Consider the following 13,292-nt stretch of genomic DNA (forward strand, 5'->3'; position numbering starts at 1 on the left):
CAGCAGTCTCTGTGTGGAGGGTGCAGCTGTCTCGCCACAGCTGGGTGGCCAGGGAGCGGGAGGGGGTACCCTCAGGACAAGGCCATTCTGGGACTCCAATTCGATTTGGGACTCAGCACAGAAACTCCGGCCCGTTTGAGGCCCACTGCAGAAATGCAGGTTCTAAAGAATCAGGAAAAACCAGGCATACGAAAAATAACCAGAGAAGGAAGAGATCGTGGGGTAAAGCTGGTGAAGGACACGCACTCCCGAAAACTGCCAGTGCTGGGAGCTACTGCGTGTTGGGGTCCATAGCCCCAAGTGGCTGGAAACGCATGGCACCGGTCAGTCAGGGACAGCCATGCTGGGCCGGGCAGGGGTCTGTGGGCACAAGGCTGGCCTCACCATCCTGCAGTATGCAGGCAATCCTAGGAGGCTGCCCCTGCAGCAGTGGAACCTCCTAGAAGCTGCCCTCGTCTTGGGCATGCACCCGCGAGCTGCCCTGCACTGGGGACTGGGAAGCAGCTGGGGTGCATGAGAGGAAAAGGAAGTTGCAGAGTCCCATGAAACAGCCATTTGCTGATGGCCTGCTGTATGCCAGGCCCCGTGCCCAGAGTGTAGAGGTACCCTGAGAGACTGGGAACAGACGTCTACAGGAAAATGATATCAGCCCCCAACCAGACTTTGTATTGTAAAGTTCTGGGCAACCTGGGCTGCCCTCTGCGCCAGCCACCGGGTCTCCACTTCCACAAGGGCGCCTGCGCTCCCAGGCCCACGTGCGCTCTGGTCTGCGCAGACCAGGCATCAGAAGAGCCAGGCAGCAATGAGCAGCCCCTCCAGGTGTCCCGTCTCTGACCCGGATATCAGGTGGCTGGGCTGGGGAGGAAGCAGGGGGGTCAGGCGGGGAGGGGGCCAGAAGGACTGGTTGATCAGAGGTGTCCTGAGGTTTCCCAGCCGACTCAGGAGCAGCAGACAATCTCGCATTGTCCCCTGGCTGCAGCATGGGGCAGGGGAGCTGCTGGGCCAAGCGCCCCATGCCTGCGAGGGTGAGCGCTCCCCCCACCTACGCCCTCTTGGAGACAGAGGCCGAGGGCAGCCCGGCAGGGCAGGAGGAGCATCTGTCTCCTGAACTTCTTCAGCCTCTACCTCCCCTGAACCAGCCTGTTGCCTGGCCTCCACTCCGGGCCCCACTGACTCCAATGTGCCTCCAGGTGGAGACCAAGCCCTGCCACCGGCACTGGAGAGCTCCTGGCCTGCTGCTGCTGATGCTGGCACTGGCCACCGCCGCTGCTGTGGCTGGAGGGCTCCTTGGTTTCAGCCACAGCCCTCCCCAGGTGAGCCCCTTCTCAGGACCCAGGCAGAGGCTCAGACAGTCAGGAGGGGGAGGAGAGACCAGCCCTGCCCAGCCCTCCTGTGGGGCCAGGGCAGGGAGCAGACACCAGAAACCTAGAGGAGTGGTGGGTCAGAGCCCTGCAGCTGGGATGGGGGCGTGTTGGGGCAGCCCCAGCCTGGCCAGCGATCTCCCGCCTCCCACCCAGCCCCCTCTGCAGACGCTCCGCCTGAGCCTCCCGAGCCCGGGCGTGCCCCGGTCCAACCAAACCGAGCAGGTGGATGTGGCCCAGAACGTGGCAACCATCTGGGTGACTCCAGCCCAGAGCAACCACAGCTGGGCAGTGCTATTCGACGGGCAGAGCGTGAGTGGCCTGGCGGGGCGGGGCAGGGCGGGGGGGTGGTTCAGGTGGCCCTGCCTCACCTGCCTGCCTGCCCAGGGCTGCGTCTGTTACCGGCCCTCGGAGCACCGGGCCTGCTTCCTGCGCCTGATGGAACCCCAAGACCGTGAGACTCTGCAGCTGCTGGTGAACACCTCTCAGGTGAGGAGCCTCCAGCCATGGGCCAAACAAAGGGTCCTGTGTGCAGCCTGGGCCCAGGGCGGGCGGGGGCTCCAGTTTCAGGGGAACAGAAGCTCTGTCTTCCTGTGGACGAGGGTGCTGACGAGCCGGGGCAGGACTGGCACACCACCAGCATGTCCCGGGATGCATGGGCCCCACCCAGCCGGAAGCAGCGCGAGGGTCCTTCTCTGCAGCTCCAGGCGATGCAAAGCCCCAGCCAGGACACCCACTACACCCAGGAGCTGCTGGCAGTGCTTGGGAGCCAAGAGGTGGACCCTGCCCAGGTCGGGGCTCCCGTGCGGCACCTCTGTGCCAAGACCCCCATTTACTGGGCCCGACGTGCAGAGGGTAAGTCGGGGCAGACTGTGCGGAGGAGCCTGGGCTTCCTTAGGACAGTCTGGGGACAGAGGGGGAAGGGTCCTTTGGGGTTCACAGAGCCCCCTCCTCCAGGGCCCCAGAGGCAGCGGCTGATCTACCTATGTATCGACATCTGCTTCCCAAGCAACATCTGTGTGTCCGTCTGTTTTTATTATCTCCCGGACTGAGCCCCCAGCCTGGTCCCACAGGCCGGCCACCTGGCCGACCCTATCACCAGTCCACAGAGGGCGGACAGGGATAATAAACCATTCCACCCGGCCGTGATGGTGTTCTCTGTGGCCTTGGGGATGCAAAACAGGGCGGGGCGGAGCCGGGGAGGCCCTGGCTGGGGGTAAGCGCCAGCCTTGGACGCCCTTGGTGGCTCTAGGTCCTGTGGGTCCAGAGTTTCTGAAGGAATAAGCCCTGCTGCGTCCACATAAGCAGCCAGGGCTGAGAAAGTCCCAGATTGGACTGGCCTGGCTGGGGGGCCAGGGTCACTCAGTCCAGTCCGGCGAGCCTCGGATGAAGCAGCCAGCCCATGGGTGTCACGCTGACCTGGGCAGCTGGACAGACACACCCGGCTGGTGCCACCTGGACGGCTGCCTGCAGTGCCCAGGAACGAGGCTAGCCCAGCACGCTGTCGTTGAAGGCCAAGCACACAACAGCTTTCTGGTGGCCGCCATACTCTCTCTTGATCTCGCCTGTCTCCACACACCAGAGCCGGGCCAGGTTGTCAGAGGAAGCTGCAGGGAGGGAGGAAGAGCACAGATGGGGTTCGGGGAGCAGCCCCGGGCTGGGCCAGTGGGGCGGGGGGCAGGGTGGCGGGGCCCACCGGTGACGATGTATTGCGAGTCTCCTGAGAAGGCGCAGCCCCACATCCAGCCCCGAGATGACTCTCCGGGATTACTGCTCTTGATGCTCAGCTCTGTCATCAGGGAGAAGTTGGACGTCCTCCAGATCTTGCACGTCTGGTCGGCCGAGCAGGTGGCGAGGAGCCTGGGGGCGGGGATGAGCACGGCAGGGGTGCCATCAACAGCCGCTCCCATCCCGCACTCCTGTGCTGTCCTCCAAGCAGACCCAACGCATCAGGCCCCCAGCCCCAGGCACACCGCCTCCTGCCCCCTGACCCTGCACACACGTGGAGTCGGGGCTGAAGCGGCACTGCAGGGCATAGCGGGTGTGCGCCGGGATCTTGGTCTTGGGGATGAGCTGTGTCACCTCGTCGCCAATGCCTCCAGTCAGGTTCCAGACATAGCAGTTCCCCTGCCAGGAAGGAGGGAAGTCACAGGAGGCCGGGGCCTCCGGTCTGACAGGTGGGGGAGGATACCCAGCAGCAAGACTTAGATCCAGGGGCTGCCATTCAGCACTGCGGCTATGCACAAGAACCTGGGGGCCAGGGACATGCGACAGGGAGCACCTGGGAGACCCGGCCCCGAGCAAGGGCCACACCTGATGGGCTGAGGGCAGGAGGCCATGCCTGGCCTTCCTGAAGGATGCGCCTGGCCAACAGAAATGTGCAGAATAAGACGGGACGAGGGCACCCAGACACAGGGAACTGTAGGGCAAAGGCTTGGGAGTGGACAGTTTGGGGATGTTGAGAGATAACTGATTCGCTGAGATCAAATGGACGTTAAAGGAAGAAAAGGAGGCTGGATGGGAGTCCAGGGGTCAAATGGCAGGGTCCGGAGGCCCTGGTAAGGAGCAGTCAGGCTGCTCCTGCTGAAGGATGCTCCGCATTGGGACAGGAAGATGTCACAGGGGGAAGGAAGTCAGAGAGGCTGCAGCCACTGTCGGGAGAGAGGAGGGAAACTGGGACCAGGAGGAGAGAGGGAAGTGGACAACTGGAAAGACTGGAGATGGAGAGGCCCGGACTGCTGCGTGGGCCATGGCCGGCAGCGAGAGGCTGCATCGGGCATGACCCCCAGGGTTCTGGCTCTGGGGGCTGGGTCAGAGCTGGAGCCCAGGACGGGGAAGCAGGACTCAGGGGGAGAGGAGAAAGCCCACCTGCAGGGAATAGGGTTCTAAAGAGCAGGGCACCAAACCGCACTCCCTCCCCTGGACTCACAGTACTATTGACGGCAGCCATGTAGCTGGCATCTGGGTCGATGTGGGCGGATGTGATGGAGACTTCCGGCTCCGGGATCAGCTGCTCATTGTGGTCAGTTTTCAAGTCCCAGATGTGGATGGCGCCGCTCTGGTCACCCACGATGAGCTCCGCCTGAGGAGGCGCCGGGGAGGTGAGGCCGGGCAGCACCCCTGCCCTCCAGAGCCCCAGGGTGCCCAGCCCCGGGCGGCCCCCTCACCTGGTTGGGGTGCAGGCACACGCAGTTAATGGGTGCATTCACCTGGAAGATTCGCTGACACTGCAGGTTCCGGGACCTTCGAGACGAGGGGACACACCCTGTCTGTGCTGCATGGCCATCGGTGCCCCCCTCCTCCCCAAGATACCCTTTCCTTGCCACTTATCCTCTGTCTGTGATGGGAGCTGTCTCACAGGAAAGACTTGGGCGGGGGTGGGGGGGCTCGGACCTCCCCAGGGCAGCCTGAAGCCAATGACTGACTCAGAAAGGGCATAAAGCGTGGGCCCTTGCCTCGAGGCGGGACTTGCTCTTTGGTGCAGCTCATTCCAGAGCCCCCTGTGGGATCAGGCTGAGGATCTGCTGGGGGGGTTCTTTGTGGGCCTGCCTCCCTGCCCTACCTGCTTTCCTCACCTGCCTTCAAGAAGTCACCTGCATAGACAGTCTCCCGGGCTGGCCCTTGCCTACCCACCCGGGCAGCAAGCTGCTCCCGCCCAGCGCCCACACCTGAGGTCCCAGATCCGGGCTGTGCAGTCCTCCCCGCCCGTGTACATCCAGCGCCCGTCCTCGTGGAAGCCCACCGACGCGACGTTCTTGTTGACCCCGTCGTAGCTGATGATGGGGTTGGGGTTATTGGAGTTGAGATCATACATGCGAATGTGCTGGTAACCTAGGAGCAGAGGCCAAACAAGTGAGGCTGTGCCGACGGACCTAGGAGAAATCAGGGGTTGGGGTGGAGGGCAGGGTACCTGCAGCTGCAATCATGGTGCGGTCGGGTGTGATCTCCAGCGCGTTCACCTGCTGGGTCTGTTAAGGAGGGTGACAAACAGGGGCCTCCGAGGCCTCTACCCCGGCGGGTTCAGTGCCGCGTCCTTTCCACCGCGCATCCTGTCCGGCACCACCCGCCCCATCGCCCCAGCGGAGGATACGGAGTCCTGGTGCTGCACAGTTCGCGTACAGATCCCGCTGTGGGCCTGCCAGAACCGCACCGTGTGGTCATAGCCTGCAGTGGCCAAGATGACGGGGTCACTGCCCACTGTGCCTGGAGACGTATTCATGGTGTGGCTGCCGGAAGGACTCGGTTCGATACAGGGCACTAGGTCTGACCCACAGGGGCCAAAGATCAGAGCATCTAGAGCAGAGATAGGGAATGCAATGTTTAGAGAATACCCTACGTCCTAAGTACGTTACAGCAGATTACTCGGTGCTGGGGAATAATGAAATCATCCCCATTTTAGACACGGGGAAAACCGAGGCGCGGAGAGGTTCAGGGAGACGCGTGACAACCGGCAAGGGACAGCTCGGCGCTCCGAGCCGCGGGCTCCGTCCCCAGCCCCGAGAGCCGCCGCCGAAACGCCCTCCCACCGGCGGCCTGCAGGGGGCAGTCGCTCCGCGGGCGCCGCGGTGCCGCAGGGGCGGGCCGCGCATGCGCAGGGCTGAGCACCGGCCCGCGAGCGAAGCCTGAGCGCAGCGGCCGCGCATGCGTAGTGGGCCGGCGGCGGGCCCTGTGGGGCGGCGCGGGGGAGCTCCCTGGCTGGACCCTCGAGCTCCCCGGCGCTCCGCCGACCGTCCTGACTGTGTCCCGCGAAGCCAGCGCCCCCGGGGCGCGCTCTCCTGGCCCCTGGACGTCGCCTTCCAGCCCTCGTCCCGCGGCCCCCGTACCTTTCAGGCGGCTCCGCGCTCCGCCGCGGCCCAGGACGGCTAGCGGAGCCGGAGCAGGTCGATAAGGCAGAGCGTCGAGTTATCGATGGGATAGTAGGGCGACACCAAGGGGCACGAGGGACGGGGGTGGCGGGGACGAGACTAAAGCTCTGGGGTAGAAGGCCCCTATCTCCTGGGAAGAAGAGGTACAGGCCCCGGGACGAAAGCAGCGACCCCAGCCTTTTCCGCTCTCTGGGACCCCACCCTCCCGAGAGCGGTTCCCTGGGCCGGGTGGTAGCATCCACCCCCCACCCCATCCGTCTGGTGCCCACTAGGATTCCCAGGTAAATTACAGGACATCCAGTTGCATTTGATTTCAGATAAGCAACGTGTTTTGTTGAGTACAGCCTAAATGGGATATACTTATACTGAAAAGTTCTACGTTGCTTGCGTGAAATTCAAGTGTGGTTAGGTGTCCTGTAGTTTTCTTTGCTACATCAGGCAACCCCTAGTCTGGGCCCTGTCAGGCCTGTGCAGACCCCTCGGACCCTCAGGTCGCTTCACTAATCCTAGTGACCCCTCCATTACTGGGGTCCCTTGTGCCTCCTCTTCCATCCAGCCTTCCCACATTCTACACACGTGGCCTCAGAGGGAAAAAAAAAGGATCTTGAGACAGCCTCTCCCAGGGCATCTTCCCACCAGGCTTCCAAATTGCAGCTGCACCCCTTTTCCTTCCTTTGGCCCCTTGACCAAGGCCATGTCCCCTGCCTATCCCAGGCTCTGGTCCTGGCACCCTTCCTCCCTGAATCTTCCCTCTTTCCTTCCTGTCAGCATTTCTTTTTCTTTTCTTCCTTTGTTTAATTTTTTGTCTGCGCACCATGTGTAATGCGGAATCTTAGTTCCCCGACCAGGGATTGAACCTGTGTCCCCTGCAGTGGAACCACAAGCCTGAACCCCTGGACTGCCAGGGAAGTCCCTCCCTCAGCGTTTCCACACCATCCTTCCAGACGGCACCCTTTCAGAAATCCAGCCTCACTTCTCACTAGCAGCTTGACTCGCTGTCAGCTGTCATGTTTTACTCCCAGCTCTCCAGTGAGAGTTTCACAAGGTCACTGGCCATCTCACACTGCCAAACGCAGTGCATACTTTTCTCATGCATCTTGCCACGTCTGTCTACACAGTGGCTGACAGCACTGCTAGAAAGCTCCTGTGACTGTTGCTAGCTTCTTGCCCCCCACGTTCAGTCTCTTTCTCTGCCTTCCCCTCAAGGCTGGCAGCCTCCAGAGATCCTGTGTCCCTAGGGCTCCTGCCTACTCTCCAGGGCTTTCAGTACCTTCCTTGCTCCGGGTCCTTCCTTCCCTGTCTCCAGCTCACAGCCAGCTCCCTGTTTGACATTGTCCATCAAAGGCCGCACAGACCCCTCCGCTTCCCACAGCCAAGACAGTTCATGATGGACCTGCCCCCAAAGGCTTTCTCTTCTGTGGGTGGTGCCCACCCATATGTGACAGCCAGACGGGATCCCGTGGACCACCACCCCCTCTCAGGAGCAGCCTCCCCATCACTCTTCTCCTGCCCCGTCCAGGCTCTCCTTCACATTACAGAGTGGTCTTCTGAATACCTAAGCCTGAGAACTTCCCTGGTGATCCAGTGGTCAAGAATCTATCATCTAATGCAGGGGCTGCTGCTGCTGCTAAGTCGCTTCAGTCGTGTACAACTCTGTGCGACCCCATAGATGGCAGCCCACCAGGCTCCACTGTCCCTGGGATTCTCCAGGCAAGAACACTGGAGTGGGTTGCCATTTCCTTCTCCAATGCATGAAAGCAAAAAGTGAAAATGAAGTCACTCAGTTGTGTCCGACTCTAGCGACCCCATGGACTGCAGCCTACCAGGCTCCTCCATCCATGGGATTTTCCAGGCAAGAGTACTGGAGTGGGTTGCCATTGCCTTCTCCCTAATGCAGGGGATGTGGGTTCAATCCCTGGTCGGGGAGCCAAGATCCCACATGCCGCAGGGCAACTAAGCCCACGCATTGCAGGTACTAAGCTTACAGCTGGTGACCTTACATGCCACAACTAAGGCCTGATGCAACCAAACATAAATAAATATTTTTTAATTAAAAAAAAGTCCTAAGCCTGAACCTTGTAAGAATCCTGCAAGTGTCACCCATCACCCTTCAGACTCCTGGGGCCAGCCCCTGCCATCCCTGCAGCTTTCTCCTCTCCACTACACAAGCCACGAGTGAACGGCAGTCTCAGAATTCACGGCACCCTCTCTTTGAACCCTTGCCCACACCTAGAATGTGTCATCTCTGCCTCTTTACCTGCTGAACTCTGATTTTTTTAGCACCTTTCATAGCTTTGAGAGCTTATTCTGTATGAAGGGCCTATACCGAATGTTTTGTTTGAATTGAGGTGAAATTCACATTACATGAACGTTGCCATTTTTAAGTGAACAATTCAGTGGCGCTTAATGTTGTGCAACCACCACTTCTGTCTAGTTCCAGAACATTCCCATCATTCTAAAAGAACCCCACCTCCCCCACCACCCGTTAGGCACTCACTCCCCATCCCCCACCCCACCTCCCCCTACCCCCTAGCAGCCAGTGATCTGATTCCTGACTCCATGGATTTACCTCTTCTGGACAGTTCATAGAAATGAAGTCATACGATATGTGGCCTTTTGTGTTTGGTTTCTTTCACTGGGCATAACATTTTCTAGGTTCATCCAGGTTGTATCCTGTGTCAATAAAAGTGAAAATCACTCAGTTGTGACCGACTCTTTGCAACCCCATGGACTACACAGTCCATGGCATTCTCCAGGCCAGAATACTGGAATGGGTAGCCTTTCCCTTCTCCAGGGGATCTTCCCAACCCAGGGATTGAACCTACATCTCTTGCATTGTAGGTGGTTCTTTACCAGCTGAGTCACAAGGGAAGCCTGTATTAGTACTTCATTCCTTTTTATGGCTGAACAACATTTCATTGTATGGATGGACCATATTTCATTTATCCGTTTTTCCATTCATTGATGGACACTTGATGAGATGGTTTCCACGTTTTAGCTAGTACAAATAATGCTTGCAATGAACTTTTCTGTACAAGTACTTCTGAGTACCCATTTTGATTTTTCTTGAGTATATAGTAGCAGTGGGGCTGCTGCATCTTGTAATTCCACGTTTCAGTTTTTGAGGAACTGCCAAACTGTGCTGAGCCTTTTACCCACATTCTGCGTTGGGTCTTCACAATAACCCTGCCACGGAGGAACCACCCCCATTTTGTAGGTGAGAAAACTGAGGCTTGGGGCTTCCCTGGTAGCTCAGTGGTAATCTGCCTGCCAACGCAGGAGACATGAGTTCAATCCCAATCCTACATGCCACGGAGCAACAAAACTACTGAGCCCACATACCCTAGAGCCCATGCTCTTCAACAAAAGAAGCCACCGCAATGAGAAGCCCGGCACTGTAACTAGAGAGTAGCCCCCACTTGCTGCAACTAGAGAAAGCCTGCACAGTGATGAAGACCCAACACACCCAAAAATAAATAAAATTAAATTAAGAACCCCCCGAGGCTCAGAGATGTAGAGTCACACACCCCAGGGCACGTGGTTAGAACGCGGCAGAACCCACCCAATTGGGCTCAGCTACGCCCTGACCTTGTCCCTTCTGGCTGGGCGATTGCATGCGGGCACCCCCGCCCCACAAACATGCTCATCTTCCTCTTGAAGTACAGGTGCTCCCCAGGGCAGCTCCGGGGAGTGGCAGATGGATATGCGGGCTTGAGAATACCTGAAGAATGTCCAGAGCAGCATAAAGCCTGAGAGCCTGAGTATGGGAGAGAGATGGGGCCAGGAGAGGGCTCGGGGACACAGCCAGGTGTCTGTGGGCCTGTGGCTGGGGCGTGGGCCTGAGCAGTCCGAATTTTTGTGAGGACTCGGTGGGGGGCTTCTCGGTGGGTGACTCTAGGGGTAAAGAAGCCCCTTGCCAATGCAGGAGACATAACAGACGCGGATTCAATCCCTGGGTCAGGAAGATCCCCTGGAGGAGGACATGGCAACCCACTCCAGTCTTCTTGCCTGGAGAATCCCATGGGCAGAGGAGCCTGGCAGGCTGCAGTCCACGGGGTCGCACAGAGCTGGACACGACTGAAGTGACTTGGCACTGGGGGGAGGGCTGCATATGTCCCATGCCTAGGGGGTAACTGAGAGACCAGGCCAGGCTCCCTGTCCAGCCTGAATAGCTCCAGCATCCCTGCTGGGCAGAAAAGGGAGACTCGACCCATGGTTGCGGATCCCTTCCATATACTAAGCATCAGCTGATCACTGTACAGAGGCGGCATCTTTGAGAATGATAGAAACCGTGGCAGCTCTCAGACTTCATGCTCCCAGCAGTCCACCGGGAGGGGACGTTCATCATCACCATTTTTTACATAAGGGGCTGGACCCCAGGGCCCTGGGGGGCTGGGGGGCACCAGGGAGCCCCTGGAAGGGCACACAGCTGGTGGGCAGGAGCAGGGCTTTCGCTGCAGCCAGGGGAGGGGAGAGGTTGCTGTGCAGCTGGGCAGGGGGCCAGCCCAGGCTGCGGTGAGGCAGCCGCTCTACTCCAGGCTGAGCCTCAGCAAATCTGCTGGTTCAGCGGCCCCTCCTCCTGGGATCGTCCTCCCAGCCCCGACTTCCTGGAGGGCTGCCCAGGTCCCACGCCTCTGCATCCTCATATCCCTGGCCAAAGCAGATGGCCCCTTCTGTCGCCCCCATCCCTGGGATGGGGGGACCCCAGGAAGGTTCACATCTCTGTTTCCAGGTGGACCCGTCCATCAGCCGTGGACTGTGGGCAGAACTGCTGGCCCATTTTACAGATGGGCCAGCTGAGCATAGGGAGCTTGTCCCAGGTTCTCTGGGCTGGTTGGTAGCGGATCTAGAATGCCTGATTCCTCCTAGGGCATTAGCCTCACCTACCAGGATGAATCAAGCAGAATCTGTCAGCTCTCTTCCCAGCTCTGTCCTGAAAGGATGATGCGCCACACAGCAAGTTGCCCACCCCCAGGTCTATCAGCTACCTGTTAGCTGTCTAGAGTGGAGGTGGGCAGAGAATGGAGGTGAGGCAGCTAGAGGCAGGGCCAGTTCATTTTCCAGAGCTATGTGATCATTCTAAACTAGGACTTGGCCTTTCAGGTATGATGAAAGTGTATTTGTCAAGGTAGGATGATAGAACATATTCTATTTAATATTAGCACAACTTATAATGTTTAAATTCTTAGACATTTGGTGTGTGGGCCTCTGTTCGTACTCCTGCCCCAAGCCCTGAAAATCTTAGGCTCAGGCCAGAGTGATTTGCTTTCTTGTTGTTCAGTCGCTCAGTCTGAACAGACTCTGCAACCCCATGAACTGCAGTACACCAGGTTTCCCTACGCTTCACCATCTCCCGGAGTTTGCTCAAACTCAACTCACGTTCATAGAGTTGATGTGCCATCTAACCATCTCATCCTTTGTCACTTTCTTCTGTCTTCAATCTTTCCCAGCATCTTTTCCAATGAGTCGGCTCTTCGCATCAGGTGGCCAATGTGTTGAAGCTTCAGCTTCAGCTTCAGCATCAGTCCTTCCAGTGAATATTTGGGTTTGATTTCCTTTAGGATTGACTGGTTTGATCTCCTTGCTGTCCAAGGAACTCTCAAGAGCCTTCTCCGACACCACAGTTCATGGTTTGTCTCAGCCAGCCAAAACATAAAAATAATGGTAAGGGCGCTAACTAACTTTTTTGGTAATGTTTCCTGTGTGCTAGGCACACTGTTAAGCTGTGAAGATGAATAAAATGCAATTGCTACCTAGATGGGGAATATCACAATACCCACAGAAGCGATTTGCTGAGCAGTTATTACGTTCTACAGCAAAGTGCTTTATAGGTAGCACCACAGTTAATCCTCAAATAATCTACAAGGAGGTATCACTCCCTATTTTACGGAGCAGGGATCAAGACACAGAAAGACAAAGTGACTGGAAAAGCAAATCTGGTAAGAGGGAGAACTAGGACAAATGCAGAGGGGGCTGTGGGTTCAGATCTCAGACTCATGAACTGGAGACTCTGGGACCTCAGGTGAGTCACTTAGCTTTTCTGAGCCTCACTTAAATCTTTATCTGTGAAAAGGGTACAGTAAGTCCAGGTTCACCTATGAAGTGACCAGCTCAGTGCCTGATGCAGCAGGTGCCCAGAAATTGGTAACCATAAAGGGTGGGGGGAAAGGCCCTTGTGTTTAGGGACCCTGGTGGACGTAAGACATCGGCCTGCTCCCTAACTTCATGGGAGACCCTACAGAGGGGACTGACTGGCTGCCCAGATCAGGGAATTCCAGTGCCTGCTGCTCACCCTCCTCCACCCTCTGGCTGCCTTCTTCCTGGACCAGCTTGATGATCTGGGTGGGAGAGGGGCATCCCGCCATCATGTGTGTGAACCTTCCCAAAGCTGCGTGGAGGGGAGTCATCTGCCCGTCCTTGCAAATGAGCAAAGAGTCTGAGCCGCTCTGTCTTTAGAATGCTGCAGCCATGACAAGGTGAGGGTCCGAGAAGGTCGAGGTCAGAAGGATGAGACCTGTGTGTAGGGGGAGTGGGGGGCTGTCAGAAGCTGTGGCCGGAGGCTGGGGGGTAAGCAGGCTTGTGTAGGGGTTCAGGTTGCTGCTGGGCAGGGCTGTGACCCCACTGGTGCTGAAGGTGGGGGTACTGAAGCCCGCCCCCCACCGGCTTGTGGATCTGAAGAGTTACATCCCACTCGGTGCCGGGGATGAGGGAACCCAGTCCCTCTTAGTGGTAGGGGTAGGGGGCTGAACCCCGGCTGGTGATGGGCAGGTGCCTGAGGTCGGGGTTCAGATTGAGGCGGGGGCGGGGGTCGTGGAGCATTGTTTGTGGAGACAGCTGGAGACAGCAGGGCGCGAAGGTGCAGTTGCTGGGCTGGGGGTGTTCGGGTTCCCTGACACCGAATTCATTACTGGGAGATTCCTCTTCACAGTCCCTCGACACCTCCCACGGGAGCCACGGGCCAGAAATGTCTGACAGCCTCTGGCGGCCCGGCTCCCGCGCCCGGTGCCCGGGTCTCTCGGTGCCCGGGTCCCCACCCGCCCACTACCGGAGTCCCTCCTCCCGTGGG

The 13,292-nt window shown here is 58.4% G+C and overlaps 2 protein-coding genes across 8 annotated transcripts; one reads left to right on the top strand and one right to left on the bottom strand.

Annotated features, from left to right (window-relative positions):
* The first annotated feature begins 62 nt into the window (after positions 1–62).
* Positions 63–2,505, top strand: BRICD5 (BRICHOS domain containing 5). Of its 6 annotated transcripts, XM_027526893.1 has the most exons (5): positions 63–1,313; positions 1,518–1,673; positions 1,749–1,850; positions 2,063–2,216; positions 2,319–2,505. In XM_027526893.1, the coding sequence occupies exons 1-5, from the start codon at positions 981–983 to the stop codon at positions 2,411–2,413; spliced, it is 840 nt and encodes a 279-aa protein (XP_027382694.1). In that variant the 5' UTR covers positions 63–980; the 3' UTR covers positions 2,414–2,505. The 6 variants fall into 6 exon arrangements, with proteins under 6 accessions (XP_027382694.1, XP_027382693.1, XP_027382691.1 ...); XM_027526892.1 differs by having other exon boundaries at positions 2,063–2,505; XM_027526890.1 differs by having other exon boundaries at positions 63–1,850.
* Positions 2,378–6,262, bottom strand: MLST8 (MTOR associated protein, LST8 homolog). 2 transcript variants are annotated; one of them, XM_027526895.1, is made up of 9 exons: positions 6,185–6,262; positions 5,452–5,654; positions 5,272–5,320; positions 5,030–5,192; positions 4,529–4,604; positions 4,291–4,443; positions 3,364–3,488; positions 3,058–3,221; positions 2,378–2,968 (listed from the first exon to the last, which is right to left on the bottom strand). In XM_027526895.1, exons 2-9 carry the CDS (start codon positions 5,578–5,580, stop codon positions 2,850–2,852), a joined length of 978 nt encoding a protein of 325 aa, XP_027382696.1. In that variant the 5' UTR covers positions 5,581–5,654; positions 6,185–6,262; the 3' UTR covers positions 2,378–2,849. The 2 variants fall into 2 exon arrangements, with proteins under 2 accessions (XP_027382696.1, XP_027382695.1); XM_027526894.1 differs by having other exon boundaries at positions 5,272–5,323.
* Positions 6,263–13,292: the final 7,030 nt, after the last annotated feature.

Source organism: Bos indicus x Bos taurus, chromosome 25, assembly GCF_003369695.1.
Source record: "Bos indicus x Bos taurus breed Angus x Brahman F1 hybrid chromosome 25, Bos_hybrid_MaternalHap_v2.0, whole genome shotgun sequence".
Lineage (NCBI taxonomy): Eukaryota > Metazoa > Chordata > Mammalia > Artiodactyla > Bovidae > Bos > Bos indicus x Bos taurus.